General features: G+C 45.9%; 1 protein-coding gene across 1 annotated transcript in view; it reads left to right on the top strand.

Moving 5' to 3' along the window:
- The first annotated feature begins 4,974 nt into the window (after window positions 1–4,974).
- Window positions 4,975–20,325, top strand: part of STT3B (STT3 oligosaccharyltransferase complex catalytic subunit B) — a 76,404-nt gene continuing 61,053 nt past the window's right edge. The window contains exon 1 of the mRNA XM_077811238.1: window positions 4,975–5,483. Coding sequence (XP_077667364.1) covers window positions 5,200–5,483 — 284 coding nt within the window. The 5' untranslated portion in view covers window positions 4,975–5,199. The remainder of the gene's footprint in view (window positions 5,484–20,325) is intronic.

The following is a 20,325-nucleotide window of genomic DNA, read 5'->3' as shown; positions in this document are numbered from 1 at the left end:
GGATTTGTAAGGAGATGGAAGGAGCAGAAAGTACTATTTTTGGTGGTTAAGTGATCACAGAAGTAAATCAGTCTCTCACATCAAGATACACCCTCTACTGGAGAATTGTATTATGGTTTTTTTTGTTTTTGTTTTTTTGGAGAACTGTATGTACTGCACTGACAGAGGATAGGTATTTTCCTTTCCTAACTACTATGATCCTGTGAGTCTTCAATGTCCTATTTTTTATCTGTTTTACTATGAAGACTAATATCCTTATTTCATGCTCCAACTTGAACAGAGCAATTCAAGTATATAGCTACAGACACACTAATGAGAGCTTTTAACAAAAATATGCTTTTTATTACCATTGAAATTCATTGACTGAGCTCTGAGATATTCAGAGGTCCAGACTTTTGAACAGTTTGAAATAGAGTAATTTATTACCAGGGATCAGAAGACACTCTACCTTGTGTCAGCATTCAAATGAATCAAGTTCTCTGGGCTTATCTACATGCAAAAATTGTATAGCTTTAACTATAATGGTATAGTTAAAGCAGTACAACCCCACTAGCCTGGCTGCAGTTAATACAGATATAAACATGTGGATACTGGTATTCCTTATTCCAATAGGCTTAAAGGGATAAATTATAGTACCATAATTATGTCCATATTAGGATTTGTATCAATTTAACTGTTTTAATTAAAAAAATCATATGCCTAATCAAAATAATTAAACTGTGTAAACCAAGCCAAGAACTGTGTAAACCAAGTTTCTGATGCTCCGTGTACTTTTCCAGGCTCATTTCAGTATATAGAATCCTTTCCTGGTCTCTCCACAACTGGCGGGTGGGGGGAGGGGGACGGAAGGGGAGGGAAATGGGGGGGATGAGGTAGGAAAGACCTCCTATACTAGTGGTCTCCAACCTTTTCATGCACAAGATCACTTTTGGAATTTAAAATTAACCCAGGATTTCCCCCTCCTCTTTCCCAAGGCCCCACTTCCCTCCATCACTCCATTCCCCCCTCTCTCCATTACTCACTCTCCCACGCCCTCACTCACTTTCACCGGACTGGGTCAGGAGGTTGGGGTGCGGGAGGGGGTGCAGGCTCTGGGCTGGGGCCAAGGGGTTCGGAGTGTGGGCGGGGGCTTCAGGCTGAACCTGGGGCAGGGGTACAGGAGTGAGGGGTGCAAGCTCTGGGAGGGAGTTTGGGTGCAGGAGGGGGCTCCGGGCAGGTGCAAGGGATTGGGGTACCGGAGAGGGTGAAGGGTTTGGAAGGGAGTTTGGGTGCAGGAGGGGGCTCTGGGCTGGGGCAGTGGGTTGGGGTGCAGGAGGGGGTGCCAGGTGCAGGCTCCGGCCAGGAGGCGCATATCACAGGCTGTTCCTGGCCAGTGATGCAGTGGGGCTCAGGCAGGCTGCCTGCTTGCCTGCCGTGGCCCCATGCCGCTCCCGGAAGCGGCTGGCTCCTGGCATATCTCTGCGGCCTCCGGGTGGGAGGCATCAGGTCTCCGTGCGCTGCCTGCGCCTGCGAGCACCACCCCCGCAGCTCCCGTTGCCCAGTTCCTGGCCAATGGGAGCCATGGGGACGGTGCTGGGGGCAGGGGCAGCGTGCGGAGCCGCCTCCTCCTCCCCAGGAGCTGCAGAAACCTGCCAGCAGCCAGCTGCTTCCTGGAGCGACGTGTGGCTATGGTAGGAAGGCACCCTGCCGGAGCCCCACTGCACTGCCGGACTTTTAGTAGTCCGGAGATAGCAATTGACTGGCAGAGGCTCCAGGATCTACCAGTTGATCGTGACCGATGGGTTGGTGACCACTGTCCTATACACACCACCATCATTCCTTTAAAGCAATATCTCTCTACTGCATCACTGCCAGGAAGTGTTGCTGCCAAAAGATTGGATAGTAACTGTTAATAGCAAATCATCTCACCAGAAGAATGGAATGAGACTGGTTCAGAAATAAAAATCAGTTCATATCAGAAAAAGATTGTTACTGGCAAACTTTTAGACACATTTGCTCTTTGCTCATGAACCAATTAAAAAAATCTGGGTGGGAACATTGGCAGAGAGGCATTCAGTGTGTTTAACTTCATTTCCCTCAGACATATTGTTGGCCTATTAGAACATGACTAGCAAAGCAAATTTATTATATTAAAAAGCTACATTAATGTTTTTTAAAGTATGCATACATTTGGCAGCACTATTTTGTAGTTTTCTCACAGTTTTCCTGGAACTTAATCTAAAATCCCCCAGTGCATGTGAGATGAAGAGGTTAACAAACAGGCTTGATATTTAGTTATGCTACATAAAGCATCATATATCAAACAGTAAAATAACTATGGCTGAGTTCAGTAAGATCCATGTGGATAGACTCTTGTGCCCGTGCATACAAGCCTGCAGGAAGGGGGGGGGGGGTCTCTATTTTAAAAGAGATTTATCTATTGATATACAATATTGATTGTATATTATCTTTTTTGTGGTACTTGTACAGTAGTAATTATTTGAGTTGTTATACAAATTACATAAATTCTCGTGTTCTGATGAGGACAGGTGTTGTGTCAAGATTTGGATGCTTCTTACTATATGCTCAGCTTCTTTATTGCTACCCAGCACCACAGTAAAATAACTCAAATATTGAGGAAAAAGTAATCAAAAGTCCCTCCTGGACAACAATATTGCCTTCCACTTATATAGTATCTTTCAGCTAAGTATCTCCAATTACCTACAAAGGAAATTATTCTTAACTGCTAGGGAACAGAGACACAGAAGGCAAGAACTAATTTTGAACATGTAACTTGAAACAGCTAGGGCCTTATTTTCAGAAGTGCTGAGCATAAATAGTAACGGAAAGGGAAGCTGCAAGTACTCATTACCTCTGAAATCAGGCCTTTTGTGTCTCAGGTTGAATGCCCAAAATTGAGGCACCAAAACCTTGAGTGACCATTTTGGAAAATTACACCTAAGGGAAGGCCACATAATGAGTTAGCGGTACAAGTATTCAACAGTGCAGAAGCCCCATGCATTTTCCTAGACAGCACCTAATCTCACACTACAATTCATATAAAGAATGGAGGATCTCCCTCTGTTTCCATTTCCTTGATTAGGATCACAGCAGCAGGACTGGTTATATAGTTTGCAGCAGTGCAGGCAATCTCACATGCTCAAAAAGTCAGGAACCCAATGAGTCAGGCCCCCAAAGTTAGTGAACCATTTAAAAATAGAAGTTTTCTTTTAAAATTTGCCTCCAAACTTGTTTCCACTACAAACTATTTTAAAAATGAAAGCTGAACTTATGCAATTCTAGGTCTTCAAGAAATGGGACTTTAAGAAAGACACTAAATATTGCAAGACTAGCAAGTCATGACAGCTAGCAACACTTCACAGTGTTTGGGAGGCAGATTCCCCCCAACCCAACTGGAGACACAATGCACTTGCTCTTCTTCTCCTCACACTCTCCCCAGGAGAGGATAAACATGTGACAGATGTGTGATCAGGTTGCTTAATTACACTACTGGAAGGCACCAAGACACTAGGTTGAAGAGCACAGTCTAAGAGCCTATACACAACAGAACAAGAGGCAGGTGAGACTGGGGCAAAACCAGGCATTGAGTTGCTTCCCTCTCCAATTCTCCTGCCAGAGAAGATCAGGCATATCTCCGCTGCCATTTGTGCTGGAACTACTGATGCTGGGTATGCTTCCACACTCCCTAGCTTAAAGGGGTTTCTATTATATACAGGATTTGCAGTTTGATTCAATGGCTTTCAGCATTCCTACTATAAAAATTGTTTCATCACCCCAGCCAACTGGAGATAGACATGGCCTGAACAGGAGCTTTTGCCTCACCCTCCCCATCTGCAGCCAGAGAGGGGCAGGCAGGGCTACCGACCGTAGTGTCAGTATAATAGGCGGCGGCCGAGGAGGGGGAACAGTTCACTCTTGGGGCCAGGCCCTGACCCCAAGCAGATGGGGAAACAACTCCTGGCTGCTCCCCCCACACTAGTGCCCACCAGGGAAGGCACCAGGCTGCATCAGCTTCACCCGCACACGTCCTCAGCATTCGCAGCCTTGCTCCCGACAGCTGGTCAGAGCAGGCCCTGGCTGCCTGGGCCAGGCCGGGCGTACCAGCCACCGAGCCCAGCGAGCCAAGGCAACTGGCCCAAAGCGAAGCCAAGCCGAGACTACAACTCCCAGCATGCCGCGCTCCGCCTCGCTGCGGGACGAGCGGGGACTTCCCGCCGCGTCCCCATCCTACGGGCGCTGCACGAGCCCCCCCGGACAGGAAGCAGGTAGCCCTAGCACGATGTTATGAACCCCAGCAATTCCTAATCCCCAAATACCGCATTTATCTTACGAGACAGTTAAACTACGCCCCCCCCCGCCGCTTTAATAAAATTGGTGGAAACAGCCGCCAATCACAGTCTTCCACTTCGCACTGTCGCTTTCTCATTGGTCGCTGTTGGGAAAGCCGCCTCTTCCCCTGCCACGCCTGTACTGGTTGGCTGAGACAATGGGCCTGTCCCTGCCCCCTGGAAGTACCTGTCGCTCTGTGACAGGTTGACAAGGAGGGCCTGACTGAGAGGGTAAGGTGGAGATTGGTTCCTCTTCCTCCTCCCCCTTCACCCTTTCCCTCCTCTCTATGCCCCCGCCCCTCTGCTAGCTCCGCCCTCTTTCAGACGGGCGGGGGAAAGAGACTCCCATTCATTTATCCTCACACCTCTTCTGATTCGCCCGCGGCTTTAGGCCTTCTGGTCGTCTCATGGCCCAGCCTCACCCCACTGTCTCCCACGTCATCTCCCCCGACGGTTTCCCCTTGGCTCGCGCGCGGCCGACCCCCCCACCTCTCTGCCTCGCGCTCCGCCGCGGCCGCCCCCCACCCGCTTCGTGCACAGCCTCTCTCCTGCCGGCTCCTCCTTCCCCCTCCGCCCGCCCCCTCTCTAAGCCTGTGGCCCCTCCTTTCCGCTCCTCCTTGCCCCCCCCCCCCCCCCAGCTCTCGCGCGCGCGCCGCCCCGGTCGGTCTCTCTGCCTCGCGCCGCACTGGGATGTTGACGGCTGCGTCTGGAGGCAGATCCCGGCTCGGCGAGGCGGCGGCCGGGGGAAGCCAGTGAGGCAGCCACAGCCCCCGCCGTAGCGCTCAGGGAGCGGGCGGACCTCCCTCTCCCCCCCCCCCCCCCGCCCACCCGTGTGCTAGGCGGAGAGACTGCGAGGAGCCCGGGGTACAACATGGCGGAGCACTCGGCCCCCGACCACAGGCACAAACCCGCCAACTCCGCCGGCTCCTTGGCGCTGGGGAATAGCCGGCCCGGGACGGGCAGCGGCTCCGCCGCGGCGGCTGCCGGCGGGCCCCCGGCGGGTGGAGGCGGCCTGTCGGGGGGCCTGTCGCAGCCGGCGGGCTGGCAGTCGCTGCTCTCCTTCACCATCCTCTTCCTGGCCTGGCTGGCCGGCTTCAGCTCCCGGCTCTTCGCCGTCATCCGCTTCGAGAGCATCATCCACGAGTTCGACCCCTGGTGAGTCGCCGCCGCCCTGGGGTGGGGTGGCGGGACCGGCGGGGGTCGGGGCTGATCGCTGCGCTGCCCCTGGGATGGGCGATGAACGCGCTGCCCCCTCCCCCCCGGTGTCCTGAGCTCCGGTGGCGGGGCGCTGCCCCCAGTGAACGGCCCAACCCGGCCGGGCACCGGCCCGCGGCGCCGCTCGCCCACTTCGCCAAGTTGAGCTGCGCCTGTCCCCACTGCCGGGGGGCGGGAGCCGCGAGAGGACGCGGTGCGGCTGGGCTGGGAGCGAAGGGGCATCAGGTGCTGGGACACGCGAGGTGAAGGGGGCCGTGGGCCGAGCAAGGAGGCGCAGGCAGGCGGCGGGCTGGGAGGCAGCGGGAGCCGAAGGTAAGGCACAGAAGCGGCAATACGCAGCCAATGTGTGTGGGCTTTGCGGAGCATGGGGAAATCGGTGTAATTGGAAGAGAGGAGTTAAAATGAAGCTGCCTTATTGCTTTGCCTTTTTCCTTCCTGTGTGTTGAATTTTGCATGCTGCAGCTAGGAGGGTTGGTACAAAATACAGTTTTTTGTGGCAAGGGAAAAGTTGTGGCAACAGCAGGCAGGTGGGCTGTTGAGTTACATTGGAGATATTGAAATCAGTACGATCGGTGCTTTTTTAAATGAACCAAAAAGGAACTAGAGTTTCATATGAAGTCTTTCTGTCACATTGTTGTCTCCAGATGTGCAGTAGCACTTCATAGTATTCTTTCATTGGATTCCTTTTTGGCCAGGGAGGGAGGAAAATAAGAATTGCACCTCAGGAAGTAAATCTTCATAAAAGTGACTGGTGGCATTACAATAAAATGGGTGACACTGATTTACTACCAGATATTTCAAAGTGCCCAGGTTTTTTTAACCTGAGGTTTCTTAGTGTTTGCTTTCATTTGTATGTAAAGATATTTGGGAATCTTTAGAAAATAAAGTGGATTCTTGTGTGTTGGAGGGAATGGAACCATGTTATGTATAAGATCAAGAAATGCTGCACTAGTTTCTGTTCTAGTCCTTGCAGCAAGGTTTGTGGTTAAGAGGAAGACAGCAGGAGTGTGGGGAATTGAAATATTGTATCTTGTGTTAGTTGAGACCATTCTAGGAAGTTGCCCCGTATTTAGAACTTTAAGTAAGATATTTTTGCATTGTTCATTTGATTTTCATATTTTTTTTTAAACAAGCCAAAATTTTAGGTGTGAGGTCTCTTATGATTGATCATTTTGAGGGAAGGACACGCTCTATGTTTTGAAATACTGAGTATACATTTTATTGTTGATTTTATAAAATATATATTGTACATTTCAATTTGCACACTTGAATATTCAGTTTGGGTGCAACTTTTATTTCTTATTTAGTTTGCAAATTATGGTATTTAAGGGCAGAGGTAGTGTCCACAGAAGTAAAGAACATCAAGAAGGCTTTGTTCTTAAGCATTGTGTTAAATCATTTTAATGCAAATTCAGTACTGAAAAAGCAAAAGTAAAGGATACTCTGAAGTTCAAGCATTGGCCTGTTATAAGAGTGTTTTATTGTGTAAATATAAATAAGTGAAATTGAAATGCAAATCTAAATTAATATAAATTAGAGAAGAAGGGATTTATTAAATTTGGTGCATCTTCTGCTATTTCAGGAATTGTCTCCTATATAATTTTTTTTTGCTTTTCTGTTCTAAATTTAGGTAAAAGGACTTATTACACTTTGGAATAGTTTCCAACTGCAATAGATTTTGCTCTCAGGAAGTTTTTCCTGGTATAGGGCCTAAATTTTCACCTAATTTCTTCCCGTTATTCTTATTTATCAAGGTTCATTCTCAGATGAATGGGAATTGTGCTGTGGTGAGTTAGGTGATGTAGTATCAACTTAAAAAAAAAGGATAAAACAAAAATTAAATTTCTAGCTCTTATAGCAGCAAAGGTAACATTCTGCTTGTAAACAGTATGTTAGATGCAGTCATTTTCCTGACTGCAAACAGATAGCTTCAGTCTATCTGTTTCTGCATGTAGCTTTGCCAATCATCTGTAGAATAAAGTTAACAAAACCCAGTGGTTATACTGGAAGTCTTGGGGCAGCAGTGAAAATATCAAGAATCATGTCAATGTCATGATGCTACATGCCAGAAGTGTAGCAGTAGGCACTACAGCTATTTAGTGGGGAAGAGAACCTCAACTATGCAAGATCTGGAAGAAAGATAGAGTAGAGGAGACCCTTGTACATTGCAGCTGTCTCAGTGCAAGGAGACAGGAGGAGGAGAAAGAGCTGTTCCTCCATTTGAGCAGTTAGGAGTAGAATTTTAAATTTACAAGACTACTAGTCAAAGTCTGGTTAGAAAGAATCCATAAGCAGAGTCTAGGAACCATGCCCAGGTAAAAATCTCAGTACCTGCCTCCTTCCAAGGGTATATCTACATTGGCAGAGTTACATCGCTGGCAGTTACATCGCAACTTGGAGAGCGCTGAAGGAGAAACTGCTGTTGTGTGTTCACGCTGTCAGCTGCCTGCACAGCAGTGTGTTTACACTTGCAGCACTTGCATCGTTATTCGGAGTGGTTCACAGAGCATCTCTTCCTATTCTGCCACTAAGAGTTGTGGGAAGGTGGAGGGGGTCACGGAGGATCGTGGGTCCTGACCCAATGCCCGTGATGCATTGCTTCGCACCCCAGCAATCTCTGTGCTTCCGTCTGCATTTGGCGCCATCTTTCAACGGTTTGTGTACTGCGCACTCTGCCTCTTCGGTCCGCAGGAATGGATCCTGCACTGTTGACCAATATGCTGCTCGCTTTCACTAACACGTAACGAGTGGCAGTGGAAGTAGTCCTTAAACTACAAAGGCAAGAGGAGTGCGACGTTGATCTCGCCACATATAGTAGCTACAACAGAAGATTGCTTGTGGCATTCACGGAGCTGCTGTCCTTAGTGGAATGCCACTTTTGAGCTTGGGAAACAAGCACTGAGTGGTGAGATCACATTGTGATACACGTCTGGGATGATGAGCAGTGGCTGCAGAACTTTTAGATGAGGAAAGCCACATTCATGGGACTGTAATGAGCTCACCCCAGCCCTGCGGCGCAAGGACACAAGAATGAGAACTGCCTGTCGTTGGAGAAGCACGTGGCGATTGCACTGTGGAAGCTGGCTACTCCAGACTGCTACTGATCAGTCGCTAACCAGTTCGGAGTGGGAAAGTCAACCGTTGGATGCGAGTTGACGGAAGTGTGCAGGGCCATTAATTGCATCCTGCTCCAAAAGACCGTGACTCTGGGCAACGTGCGTGACGTGGATGGCTTGCATAAATGGGCTTCCCTAACTGCAGAGGGGCAATAGATGGCATGCATATACTAATTATGGCACCAGACCACCTAAGTACGTTAATTGGAAGGGGTATTTCTCTCTGGTTCTCCAGGCACTTGTGAATTACCATGGGTGTTTCACGGACATTAATGCAGGCTGGTTCGGAAAGGTGCATGACGCATGCATCTTTCGGAACACTGACTTGTTCAGGAAGCTGCAAGCAAGGACTTTCTTCCTGGACAAGAAGATCACCATAGGGGAAGTCGAAATGCACATTGTGATCCTGGTAGACCCTGCCTACCCCTTAACGCTGTGGCTTATGAAGCCATACACGAGGCGCCTTGACAGCAGCAAGGAGCAGTTCAACAACAGGCTGAGCAAGTGCAGTATGACTGTTGAGTGTGCTTTGGGCTGTTTAAAGGCCCACTGGCGCTGCCTATATGGGAGGCTGGACCTGGCCGATGACAATATTCCTATGCTTATAGCTGCGTGTTGTACGCTCCATAATACTTGTGAAGGGAAAAATGAAAGCTTCACTCAGGTCTGGACCGCTGAGGCTCAGCACCTGGAGGCTGAATTTGAACAGCCAGAGACCAGGCTATTAGAGGGGGGCAACGCGGGGTCATAAGGATCAGGGATGCCTTGAGGCAGCAATTTGAATCTGAAAGCCACTAATACTTTTTGCTATGGTTAGGAGTGTGGTGCTTGTAATGCTAGGAGGTGATCGTGATTGGTGCAGACGATGCACTGTGAAGGTTTAGGAAAATTGCGTGTTGTTTTGCAGGGCTCTGTTTGATTTCAATTAATGGAATAAAAATTGCTTTCAAACCAAAACAATTCCTTTATTAAAAAATTACAACCAGAGGAGAGAGGGACAAATAAAAAAACACATTAGCACTGTGGTAGATGGGGGGAAGGGAGGGTCCCAGGAGGAGTCCCGGGATGGTTAAAAATTTGTGTATGTTCAGGTATCATATGCAGTCTTGTCCTCTGGAGTACAATGCAATGGGTACTGTACTTCTGTGGGGCTAAACTGCAGAGGGATGGGTGTTGAGTGCAGTGAGTACTGCGAGTCCGCAGCGCTGGACTGTGACAGAGTAGGAGGAATGCAACGAGTACAGACTGGAGGCAGGAGGTTGATAAGAGTGTGTTGGTGGTGTCTGGGAGCGCATGGGAAAGTTTTTTGCAATTACAAGGGAGGGGAGGCGCGGAGCGGAGCTGCTCAGTTTGCAGTGTTGTTAGCACCTGGAGTATGTCCGCTTGGTGCTCCATAACGTTTAAGAGCTGCTCCGTGGCTTCGTTCTGGCGCTCCGTGTTTTCCTTTTGGTCCCTCTTCTCGCTGTCCCGCCGTTCCTTCAGTTCTTGTTTTTCAGCTGCGGCGTGCATCATGACATCACACAGAAAGTCCTCTTTAGTTCTTCATGGCCACTTCCTAATTCTGCGCAACCGTTCAGCTGGCGATAACGAAGAGGGAGGCTGGGCTCTGAAGGTCATATCTGTGAAGCCAAAATGCAACATTTTACAGAAGCAATATCGTTTACAACACACAGACCACTGACTCAGTTATTTGAAACACAGCCACTGTTCACATACCTGTCACTAACTGGCTGACACCAGGCAAGCACACATGAGCCACAAGAACCCCAAAATGGTGAGTATGGGCAGGAGAAATCAGTGTTCAAGGACAGTACTGGGCACATGGCTCTTAAGGAGAGCCAGCACTGTGGGGGGGCCTTATAATCATTCCTGTCCCCACATTTTCCACAGACTGTGTTCATTATGGAAAATATCTCGCTGCTGAGGGTGAGCAGGGACTCAAGTGGGGGTCTTCTCCAAACTCCGGCTTCCGCCCTGGCCTTTATGCAGCTTGCCCGTGTGCAGCAGTGGTTGGTTGTCCCCCCTGTGACGGCAGAGTGGCATGGGAAAGTTACCCTTAATGGGGCAGGAAACAAAGTAGCTCCGCCAAAGAACCCGTGGCAACGGATTGCCCAGTATCTCCATGAAAGTTTGTGGAGATCTCTGAGGCAGATTCCTGTGAAGTGAGGGAGTCAATCAACACCCTGCTCTGCCACTCAGACTAGGCATGTGCTGGTACACGCATCATACAGACACAAGCCTGCTTTCTGCAACCCTCCTGCCCCCAACAACTCGCTTCAGCGATTCCCAAAATCAAAGCCACTTACCAGGGACCTCCTCTCCTGTTTGCGCTTCACCAACCTCTGACAGCTGTGACTGGCTAGCCTCCTCTGGGGTAGAGAAGAGCTCCTGGCTGTATGCATCTTTGATCTCCCAGTCGTCCTCTACCTCTGGGTCCCCCTCCCCTTCCTCGTCCAAGATTTCCTCCTCCTGGCTCGCTCCACTCTCGATTGGCATGTTAGCCTCTGAAGTATTCACAGTGGCTTTCGCAGTGGAGGTGGTGGTCGCCACTGAGTATTGCATCCAGCCCTTTGTAGAACCAGCAGCTCGTGGACGCAGCACCAGAGCGGCGGTTTGCCTTCTGTGCCTTGTGGTAGGTGTTGTGCAGCTCCTTCACTTTGACCCTGTACTGCAGTGTGTCCCAGTCATGGCCCCTTTCTGTCATGCGTCGTGCAATCTGTCCGTAGATATCATAATTCCTACGGCTGGAGCTCAGCTGGGACTAGACAGCCTCCTCTCTCCAAATGCTGATGAGGTCTAGCAGCTCGGCATTGCTCCAAGTGAGGGATCGCCCGGTGCATGCAGCAGGCATGGTGAGCTGGAAGGATGCTCTGAGACCATTGCACATATCGCCAAGCAAACAGGAAGGGGACTTTCAAAATTCCCAAGGAATGTAAGGGGTGGTATCAAGCTTGGTTACAAAAGGGCTGTCAAGCAATTAAAAAAATTAATCACGATTAATCGTGCTGTTAATAATGGAATACCATTACTGGATATTTTCTACATTTTCAAATATATTGATTTCAACTACAACACAGAATACAAAGTATACAGTGCTCATTTTATATTTATGTTTTCATTACCAATATTTGCACTGTAAAAAACAAAAGAAATCATATTTTTCAGTTCACCTAATACAAGTAGTGTAGTGCAATCTCTTTATCATGAAAGTTGAACTTAAAAATGTAGAATAACTTTGTACTTTTGTTAAAAAAATTTTCAGCAAGAAATATTTTAAAACTAATGCTATTTTATAGCGAGTGGCTTTATGATTCTCTATACATGTGTGGTTTTCTTTTAATTCAATATTTTTATTTATTTCGATTTAAAATAAGACACCTATCCAAATCTCCAGGTGTCCTAACAAATTATTAGCAATACCACAAATACATTGAGACCCTACCAGTATTAAAGTAATCATTTCAGCAGGAACTCAGCCAGTCACACACCCACTTCTTCTTTTTTGTGGGAAGCATACACTCAACCCTCTTGAAAAAACTGTCGAACAGACACTTTTGGAGTATGCCAGGATGGTCACCAAAGCTGAACTATTTCAGACGAAGGGGAGTAAATTCCATAGTCTTGGAGCCCTCACAGAAAATGCTCTGCCAGCTGCCTCCTCTTTTTTAAAACGAAGGAGATTCAGCTTAGGCGCCCCTGTTGACTTGAGCTGTCTCAGTAAGGCACAGAATAAGAGGCGATCTTTCAGGTAGCTAGTCCCAAGCTATTTCTTGCTTTATGGTAATAACTAACACCTTAAACTCCACCCAGAGACGAATAAGTAAGTACTGCAGATTCTGGCGCACTGGTGTTATGCTCCCAGTGAGATGCCTTGCTCAGTTTTGCTACATTTACTTAATCTTTTACTATGGGTGGAAGCTACTTTCTGGATTGTTGCTTGCAGGGCTACACATCTTTTCTTTTTAAAAGATTGTTATCTTCAATACGGAACCTATCAAGCAGATGTGAAACAGATTAAGGCCTGGTCTACACCTAAAACTTAGATTGACCTAGCTATGTCACTCAGGTGTGAAAAATGCACACCCCATGAGAGATGTAGTGAAGCAGACCCAGGCACCAGTGTAGACACCAGTGGGTTGAGAGAAGAATTTTACCATTGATATAGCTATCACCTCTTGAACAGTGGATTTATTACAGTGATGAAAAATACCCTTCTGTTGCTGTAGCAAGTATCTGCTTTACAGGGAGGTAGCTGGAGTGCTTGTAGTGTGGACATCCCCAAGGGTCAGTTTCTCTCTGCTACTGTTTACAAAAACTCAGCAGTAGAAGTAAATGTGGGAACTCTTCATGGGAGGAGGACAATCCCTAAAAGAGTACTGGAGCCAACTGCCTTGCAAGAGCCAGGAGGTTGAGGGAGTAGTAGAGATCTTTTTCACCATTGTGTCCATGAGACACTGGTATAGGAAGGAGAAACACAAAGAATGTGTGGGGGCTTCAGTTTGAGACATCTAATGGAACCCTTGAGCAGGGTTCAACGACACCATCCAAATAAGATTCCAAACACCCTCCCCATTCCCAGAAGTTGTGTTGGCTTTTCACCTCTGCATTGTCTGTGGACAATGCCTCTTGGCTCCAAACTTTATCTGTTGGCAACTGGTGGGTTCAGTGTGCTAGTTATTAGTGCTTGGAAACTTCACTAGACTCCTTTGTGGGGTCCCATGGATGGTTGTAGGTATTGGCATGGGGTGCAGGAAGAGATTGTTGGAGAAGTCAGAAAAGAGAAATATGGTGGGTGTGCGTGCGCTGTGGAGAAAGTGCATGGAATGAGAGTGGGAAGAAGTAAGGAGAGATAAAATACAGGGATGGAGGTAGAGAACACAATGTAGGGAAAAATTCTGCACACAACATTTTAAAATTCTGCAAATTTTATTTGTCAAAATAACACTATATAATCACACCAGTTTCAATTATTTTGGTAATTTATTTCAAAATACCTGTCAGCAAGTATGTCTGTAACAATACAGACACACACACAAATTCCCGCAGGAGCAGAGAGTTAAAGAAACCCCTGTGACAACCCAGTTCCTGTTTCTCTGTCTCCTTCCCCCCCCCAATCCCCCGGCCGGCTGGGGGGGGCCAGACACCCCTCCCCCCCCGAGCCCAGCCATGGGCACCCCAGCCAATACACACAAACCCCTTCCCTCCCCGGATCCCAGCTGTGAACCCCCTTGTCCATATACCTGCACCCCTTCCTTCCTGGAGCCCAGCTATAGCCCCCCCACCCCAAGACCCGCTCCCCCACCACACCCCCCAGGATCCAGAGGGAGAAACAGTCTGATGCTCGGTACCAGGCTTGCATGGAGTTTCCTGTGCACAGCTCTCTCCTTCCTTCAGGGCACGCTGGGAGCTATAGTTGCCAGGAACCCTCTAGCTCCCTCTCCCTCCCCCCAGCAGTGTCTTCTGTGAGCGAGCTGGACTCTGTCAGGTCTAGTGGCAGCTAGCAGCACTGCAGCCTGTTACTGTGGGGGAGGAAATTCCACATGCACGTTAATTTCTGCAAAATTCTGCATTGCGCAGTGGTGCAGAATTCCCCCAGGAGTATACATTCTGCTCTGTCTGAGGGGATAGAGCCTGCCCCACTCCTACCTCCTCAGAAACACCGCAAAGCGCTGCCCCTCCATGCTGAGTGTGCCACAGTAATGAGCAAGAGGGACGGTGTCTCTCTCTCTCTCTCTCTCTCTCTCACATTCATGACTGAACAACTCGCCCCCCTTCCCCTGTGGTCATTTACATTTCAACTGGCTGTTCCAGGCGCCTGAACCAACCTGGCTGCGCTGCCAGGTAGGGGCACATGACCACTGTTATGGCTTCCCTTTGCTTCTCTATCAGAAGTCATTTTTCTGTGGGGAAGCAAAGAAATCTGTGGAGGACATTAATTCTGTGCACATGCAGTGATGCAGAATTCCCCCAGGAGTACTTTTATAGAGAACACCCCCACCCCAGGCAGACAGCTGAGAAAAAACACAGACTGGGAATACGGACTCAGCCTAGGGAGATCCAGTCTGTGAGAAGGACTTCAGGAAACATTAAATGTGTGCATAGAACACTCCTGAGGGAATTCTGCTCCATAGAAAATACATTCTGCAGAAGAAGTGCTGCAGTTCTGCCTTTCTCCCACCAGAGGCCACTGTGGCACCAGAATAGCTGGCTGACCAGCATTAAAAGCTAGCCGCTGGCTGCTTTCATCACAGCAGCCTTTTGTGGAGCCAGGTTAGGAGGCAGAGTGGGCCAAGTGGGGCTGCTGGGGGTATGTGTGTGTCACAGACTGAGGTTTAAAGGGCTAATGAGTGGGACAGACTGGAGTACAGGCTCCGGAGCTAGTGGGGTGACAGCATTGAGCCAAGCGCTGAGTGTGTGTGTGGGGGGGGGGGGGGCCTTCAGGACCACATGTGGATGAACAGTATGGGGAGGCTACAGGGACAGGGGCATATGTGCCTGACTGAATGGAAGAGGTTCAGGGTCTTTGTGCGGGAGGCTTCCCAACTCCCTAACCATTTCTCTTCTCCCCCCCCCCCCCAAGAAACCGTTCCATACTTTTACCCACAGCCAACAACCCTTCAGGTTCACTCTTGGGGTCCTTCCCTCTCCCTCAACTCCTCCATTACCTCTGACTCCTCCAAGCCTTTCCCCAGCTTCTGAGGGATGCAGGAAATACATTTCTGTATTGTAGTTTAATGAATTATTACTCATAGTTCTGTATTAATATGCCTAGTAAGGAATCTATTTGTTAAAAAAAAAAATTCCTGAATCTTTCTATTTGTCTGTATTTTTACAGACATACTTGCTGACAGGTATTTTGAAATAAATTATCAAAATAATTGAAATCAGTGTGATTATATTGTGTTCCTTTTGACAAATAAAATATACAGAATTTTAAAATATTGTATGCAGAATTTTTAGTCTTTTGGCACAGAATTCCCCCAGGAGTAAGAGACAGCCTCTTTTTTCAGCCTGTGGCCTCACTCCCATTGAGAATAATAGAAAATGTTAGTTATTTTGAAAGAGGGATTATTTTTATCAAATCTCTGCATTTCCCTTACTCGTACTCGTCCTGCAAATTTAAATATTGGCCTCCGTCATTGCAGGGCAGCTAACATGACTTAGTACCAGGTAAACAAGGTTACCGTCTCTGCTAGCTATGCTGATATGTCTTTCAGGATGGAAGAAGAGGGGGGATGATTAACAAGGTAAATTTACTAACTGGTGAAGAGCTGGTCCGAGTTCCTTCTTCCATTCCACAGCTCTCCCTTTCTACCCTCTTTCTTCTTAAAGGTAAATCAAAAGCAGAAACCCTATAGGAAGTGGAGTCAGGTTTTATATGTTCTGTTCTTTGCCTTCTTACTTCTTGGTCACTGATGGCATAATGTTAGTGTGCTGATTATTCCAGCAGTGTTGGAGTTGAGGAGGGCATTCAACAAACTTTTTTTACAAGTGAAAAATTTCCCATGTCAAATGTTACTATCACTTTGACTATGCCTTCCATCCTTTTCTACAACTGCAACATTTATTTTAGTTGAAAGTGGTGCACTTAGTCATTTTGGTAGTGGTACTTAAGTATTCCTAGTGTGTTTATTAACCAGGTTATATTAAAAAATATTTTAAATAGGTGTCATGTCACCATCTTTAAAAAAAATTGTAGGTCTGTGAGGACTCTTCTGAGTAACAGCTGACAATAAGAAATTTCTAGCAGATTGGTGGCCTTCAGGCCCGGAATCGGAATGACCTTATATGTTAGTCACTGATTCAAAGATTAGTTTTGCCTCTAATAACTGTCAGAACTCCTCTCTTGGAAAGACTGCAGTGACATAATATTTATAGTTCAAGAAAGACCTGATACTTTTCCTTAAAATAATAATTTTTTAGATGAAAATCCAAAGGCTTACAAAAAAAAAATCCTTTATCAGATTTCCAATAGCATTACTAATTAAAAAGAAAATCAGAATCAAGATAGGAAATATTTAGAAATGTGGCAGAAGCTTTCCCTTTAATCTTTTATTCTTTGCATCTTTTCTCCTTACACTTAAAAAAAAAAAAAAAAGACAAAAATGCATTGATTTCAGAGGTTTATTTTTATTAGGTTTCAGTTTTTGAAAGTTATAGTCCCATATGTAAAGAGTGAAGTTATAGGTTACATGTCCTCTCATTTGTGCTTTACTGTTCATTTTTTAAATTCATAATGTAAAGTCAGGTTTTCAGTGGATTGAATGGTAAAAGTTAGTTTGAATTTTAATGGCTTATAAAGACATAAATATATTTTGAAATTTGTAAAAATGTAGATATATATATGTATATCCTCTTCTTATGACCAGAAATTGTACAGAAATTAGTTCTGAAAGTGGTTTGTATGCATGTTGGAAGATATTTGTATGATTGTAATTGGATAATCCTATCCATTTTGTGCTTTTTGTTTTTAGGAAATTTAGGGTGTAAGCTGTCTTGACGCTCAACAGGCAGATATGTAGTGATCTTTATTTTTTTTAAATGTTCCTATCTAATGATCAAGCACATGTACAATACAAAGTACAAGTTGACTCAGTGGTAACATGAGACTTAGTCCCCAGTGCAAGACCATCTCACCCACCCTCTAATCAATTTCAAATCAGATCACTCAACCCAGTAAAGAAAAAAATGCCTAGCAGTATGGATCATTCCAGAGTTAAGGACTTCTGAGAATGTGCTGCCCTCTTATACCAACCATTCACATCTAGAGAATTTAAGATTGTTTCCCAGGTGATCTCAACTGCAGAAGTAAAACATGAGAAAGAGAGTGTAAAGTATACAAGACCTAAATCATAAGCTTTATAGATAAATAATAATAATGTTTGTGAACTTCATCTAGGAAAAAGGTGAAAGCCTGGACTGCATACTCTGGAGAACAAGATTCCAACAAAAAGTGTGGCTAAGTAACTGGGCAATCATATTCTTAAACCTGTTAAGGCTGAAGATCCAGGATAGCTGGAGATTGTATGGGAAATGTGATGCCTAGCTGAATATGAGTTACCTTCTTTTTCTCTTTACTTTTGATCAAATATTTTTTATTTTCTACTCCTTCGATCTCAGTTGCTCTGCTGCACTTCTGAGAATGCTATAAAAGTCAGTAAAATGAATATTTAGGTGTCTCAAGTTTTCATGAAAATGAAGTATAAATAGACATAAAAGTTAGTCACTGATAGTCATATAAAATCTTTTGTATCATAAACTTCAGCAAACATTAACAGAGTTGGGGGAGAGCAAGGTGCCCAGATGTAATATGGGGCAGGGAGGAAAGGAATCTGAACAGGGCTCAGCTAAACCAAGGAAAATAGAATGTTAACTTCATTAATAATGTTACAGAACCCACTGGTGTTTCTGGCAGGAGGAGACCTGAGCCTCTTGGTTGTTTTGGAATGAGACGCTGTCTGGGTGGCAGTTACACACCCACCAGCCTAGCTCCCTGAAAACTGGGTATATACAGAGGCCACCTCTTGGCTTTACTCTGCCATTGCTTCTGGCCCTAGTTGTACTGCTGCTGTCATCACAGCTGCAGCTCCCATTGTGAAAGCTGCTCTTGGGTGAACTGAGGAAAAGTAAAACACTCTATTCTCTGTGTGCTTCCATAGTTCTTCAAGTGATTGCAGATGTCCATTACACTACGGGTGTGTGCATCTTGTGCATTGGTCTCAGAAAGTTTCCCCTAGCAGGACCCGGGGGTAACCACACCTGCTCCCTGTTACTCCAAATCAAGGGTATAAAGGGTGGAGATGTTCCCTCCCCTTCAGTTCCATCTTACCATTGGTGGTCACAGTGTGCTGTCATTTTTTCCTCTGTGAATGTGCAGTCAGTGTGTTTTTGTTAGTGGTACTTGGTGCACCTGGTGCTGGGGAAACCCACGTCTAGGTCCCTAGGCTTCAAACTTTACTTTGAGTGGTGCAAACTCTTGCCTGAAATGCTTGAGTGACAGGACAGGTATCTGTTTTTCCTAGACAGCTGGATCAATACCAGTGGAAGCATAAGCAGCAAAGGAGGAGATCTCTGCTACCTCCTCATTCACGCACCTCTAAACAGCCCATCTGATTCCTGTTGAGTATGGCATTTGGACTGTAGCAGATCTTAGACTTTCTATCTCTCTGCCCCTCCTTTGGCAGCAGGTTGTCGCATTTCCTAAGTATGTGGCAGTCCGTTACCTCCCGCAAGTGGGTGCTAAAGATGGTGGAATTGGGATATATCCTTCAATTCCTGTCTTCCCCCCCTTCCCAGGGACCCATCTCACGAATCAGTTCTGAAATAAGTGCAGATTCTATGTTCTTTGGGAGCCATAGAAGTGCCCTCTCAGTATTGGGGCACCAGGTTTTACTCCCAATGCTTCCTAATATCCAAAACAATTCTGGACCTTCAGAACATCAAGAAGTTAGTTCTGAATGCCCTTGCAACTATTGTTCCCTTTGCTAGATCCAGGAGATTGGTATGCTACCCTTTTCTTCCCCCTGTATTTTGTAGCTACTGTACTTCAATGTTATGTTTAGTGCCCTGGCTAGAAAATGTATTGTAAATTTTTCAAGCCATGTTCATAATCATTTGTAAAAAGGAAAGAATTCAGAATGCAAATTGCTGATGTAGTAATAGGGTTGCTATTTTAAATATACAAAATTCAAATCAGAGTGTAAGGTTTCAGCGGTAACACATCTGTACCACGTTAAAGATTTGTATACAAGCACACATTTAACAGCTTTTAACTCAGATAGAATATTACATATGTACATTGTAGCCACATTTGCATTTAGTAGAATGTATAATGTCTGGATGGTCGTAATTAAATTTCATCATTAATGTTTCGTTCAACAATTTGTATATAAGTAGATACCAGTCACATTTGTAGTAATTTGGAACTGAGCATTTTTATGACAAGGACTTAATATCATGCTTTCCCCGAAGAAACACCTTACGCAATCCATTCTGCAAAATAAAAATTTGCTTTTAAAAAAATCTAGCTCTTACACTTGCAAGGATTGTAATTACGGGCTGTGTGAACAATAGGTAATTTTCTTGAGTCTGCGGGCATAAAGCCCCAGTGCCCCTGCTGTGCTAAAGGTTTTAGGGGCAGAGTGGAAGTAACAAGGTTCTGATTGGTTTTACTGCTGCTATTCACATCTCTGAACGGTAATGGCATTGTCTGGAATCTTATCCATTTCATGCTATTAATGACGGGAACTAGGCTTCTTATTTGGTTATTGCTAATATGCCTCCCTTTCCGTCACTCTCACCTCAACTCTAGTATTTAGTAACTTATATGTTTATGCTATGTTTAGTTCCCTGGCTAGAAAAACTATTGTAAATTTTTCAGTACTTGTATGTAATCAGATGCAATGGAAAGGTCAAATATGTTCTAGAACTATCAATTCTGTCTACCTCTAGTGTTGTTAATCTCTAAACAAAGTTGTTGCACTACTGTCCTGTTGTGTTTTTTATGTATGTTTTACTAAGAGAGTAAGCAAAATATCTTTTTAAGTATTCATTTTAAATAGTGCTTTTGTCAAGGAAGTACAAGTCTTAGTACTTGTTGTCAAAGCCAAAGATGTCTGCTTATAAATACAGCAGTAATTAATTTGGTACAGAAATGCTGCAGTATT

This window comes from Eretmochelys imbricata, chromosome 2 (assembly GCF_965152235.1).
Source record: "Eretmochelys imbricata isolate rEreImb1 chromosome 2, rEreImb1.hap1, whole genome shotgun sequence".
Lineage (NCBI taxonomy): Eukaryota > Metazoa > Chordata > Testudines > Cheloniidae > Eretmochelys > Eretmochelys imbricata.
The sequence above is the reverse complement of the archived record's forward strand: the minus strand, read 5'-3'. Positions and strand labels throughout refer to the sequence as shown.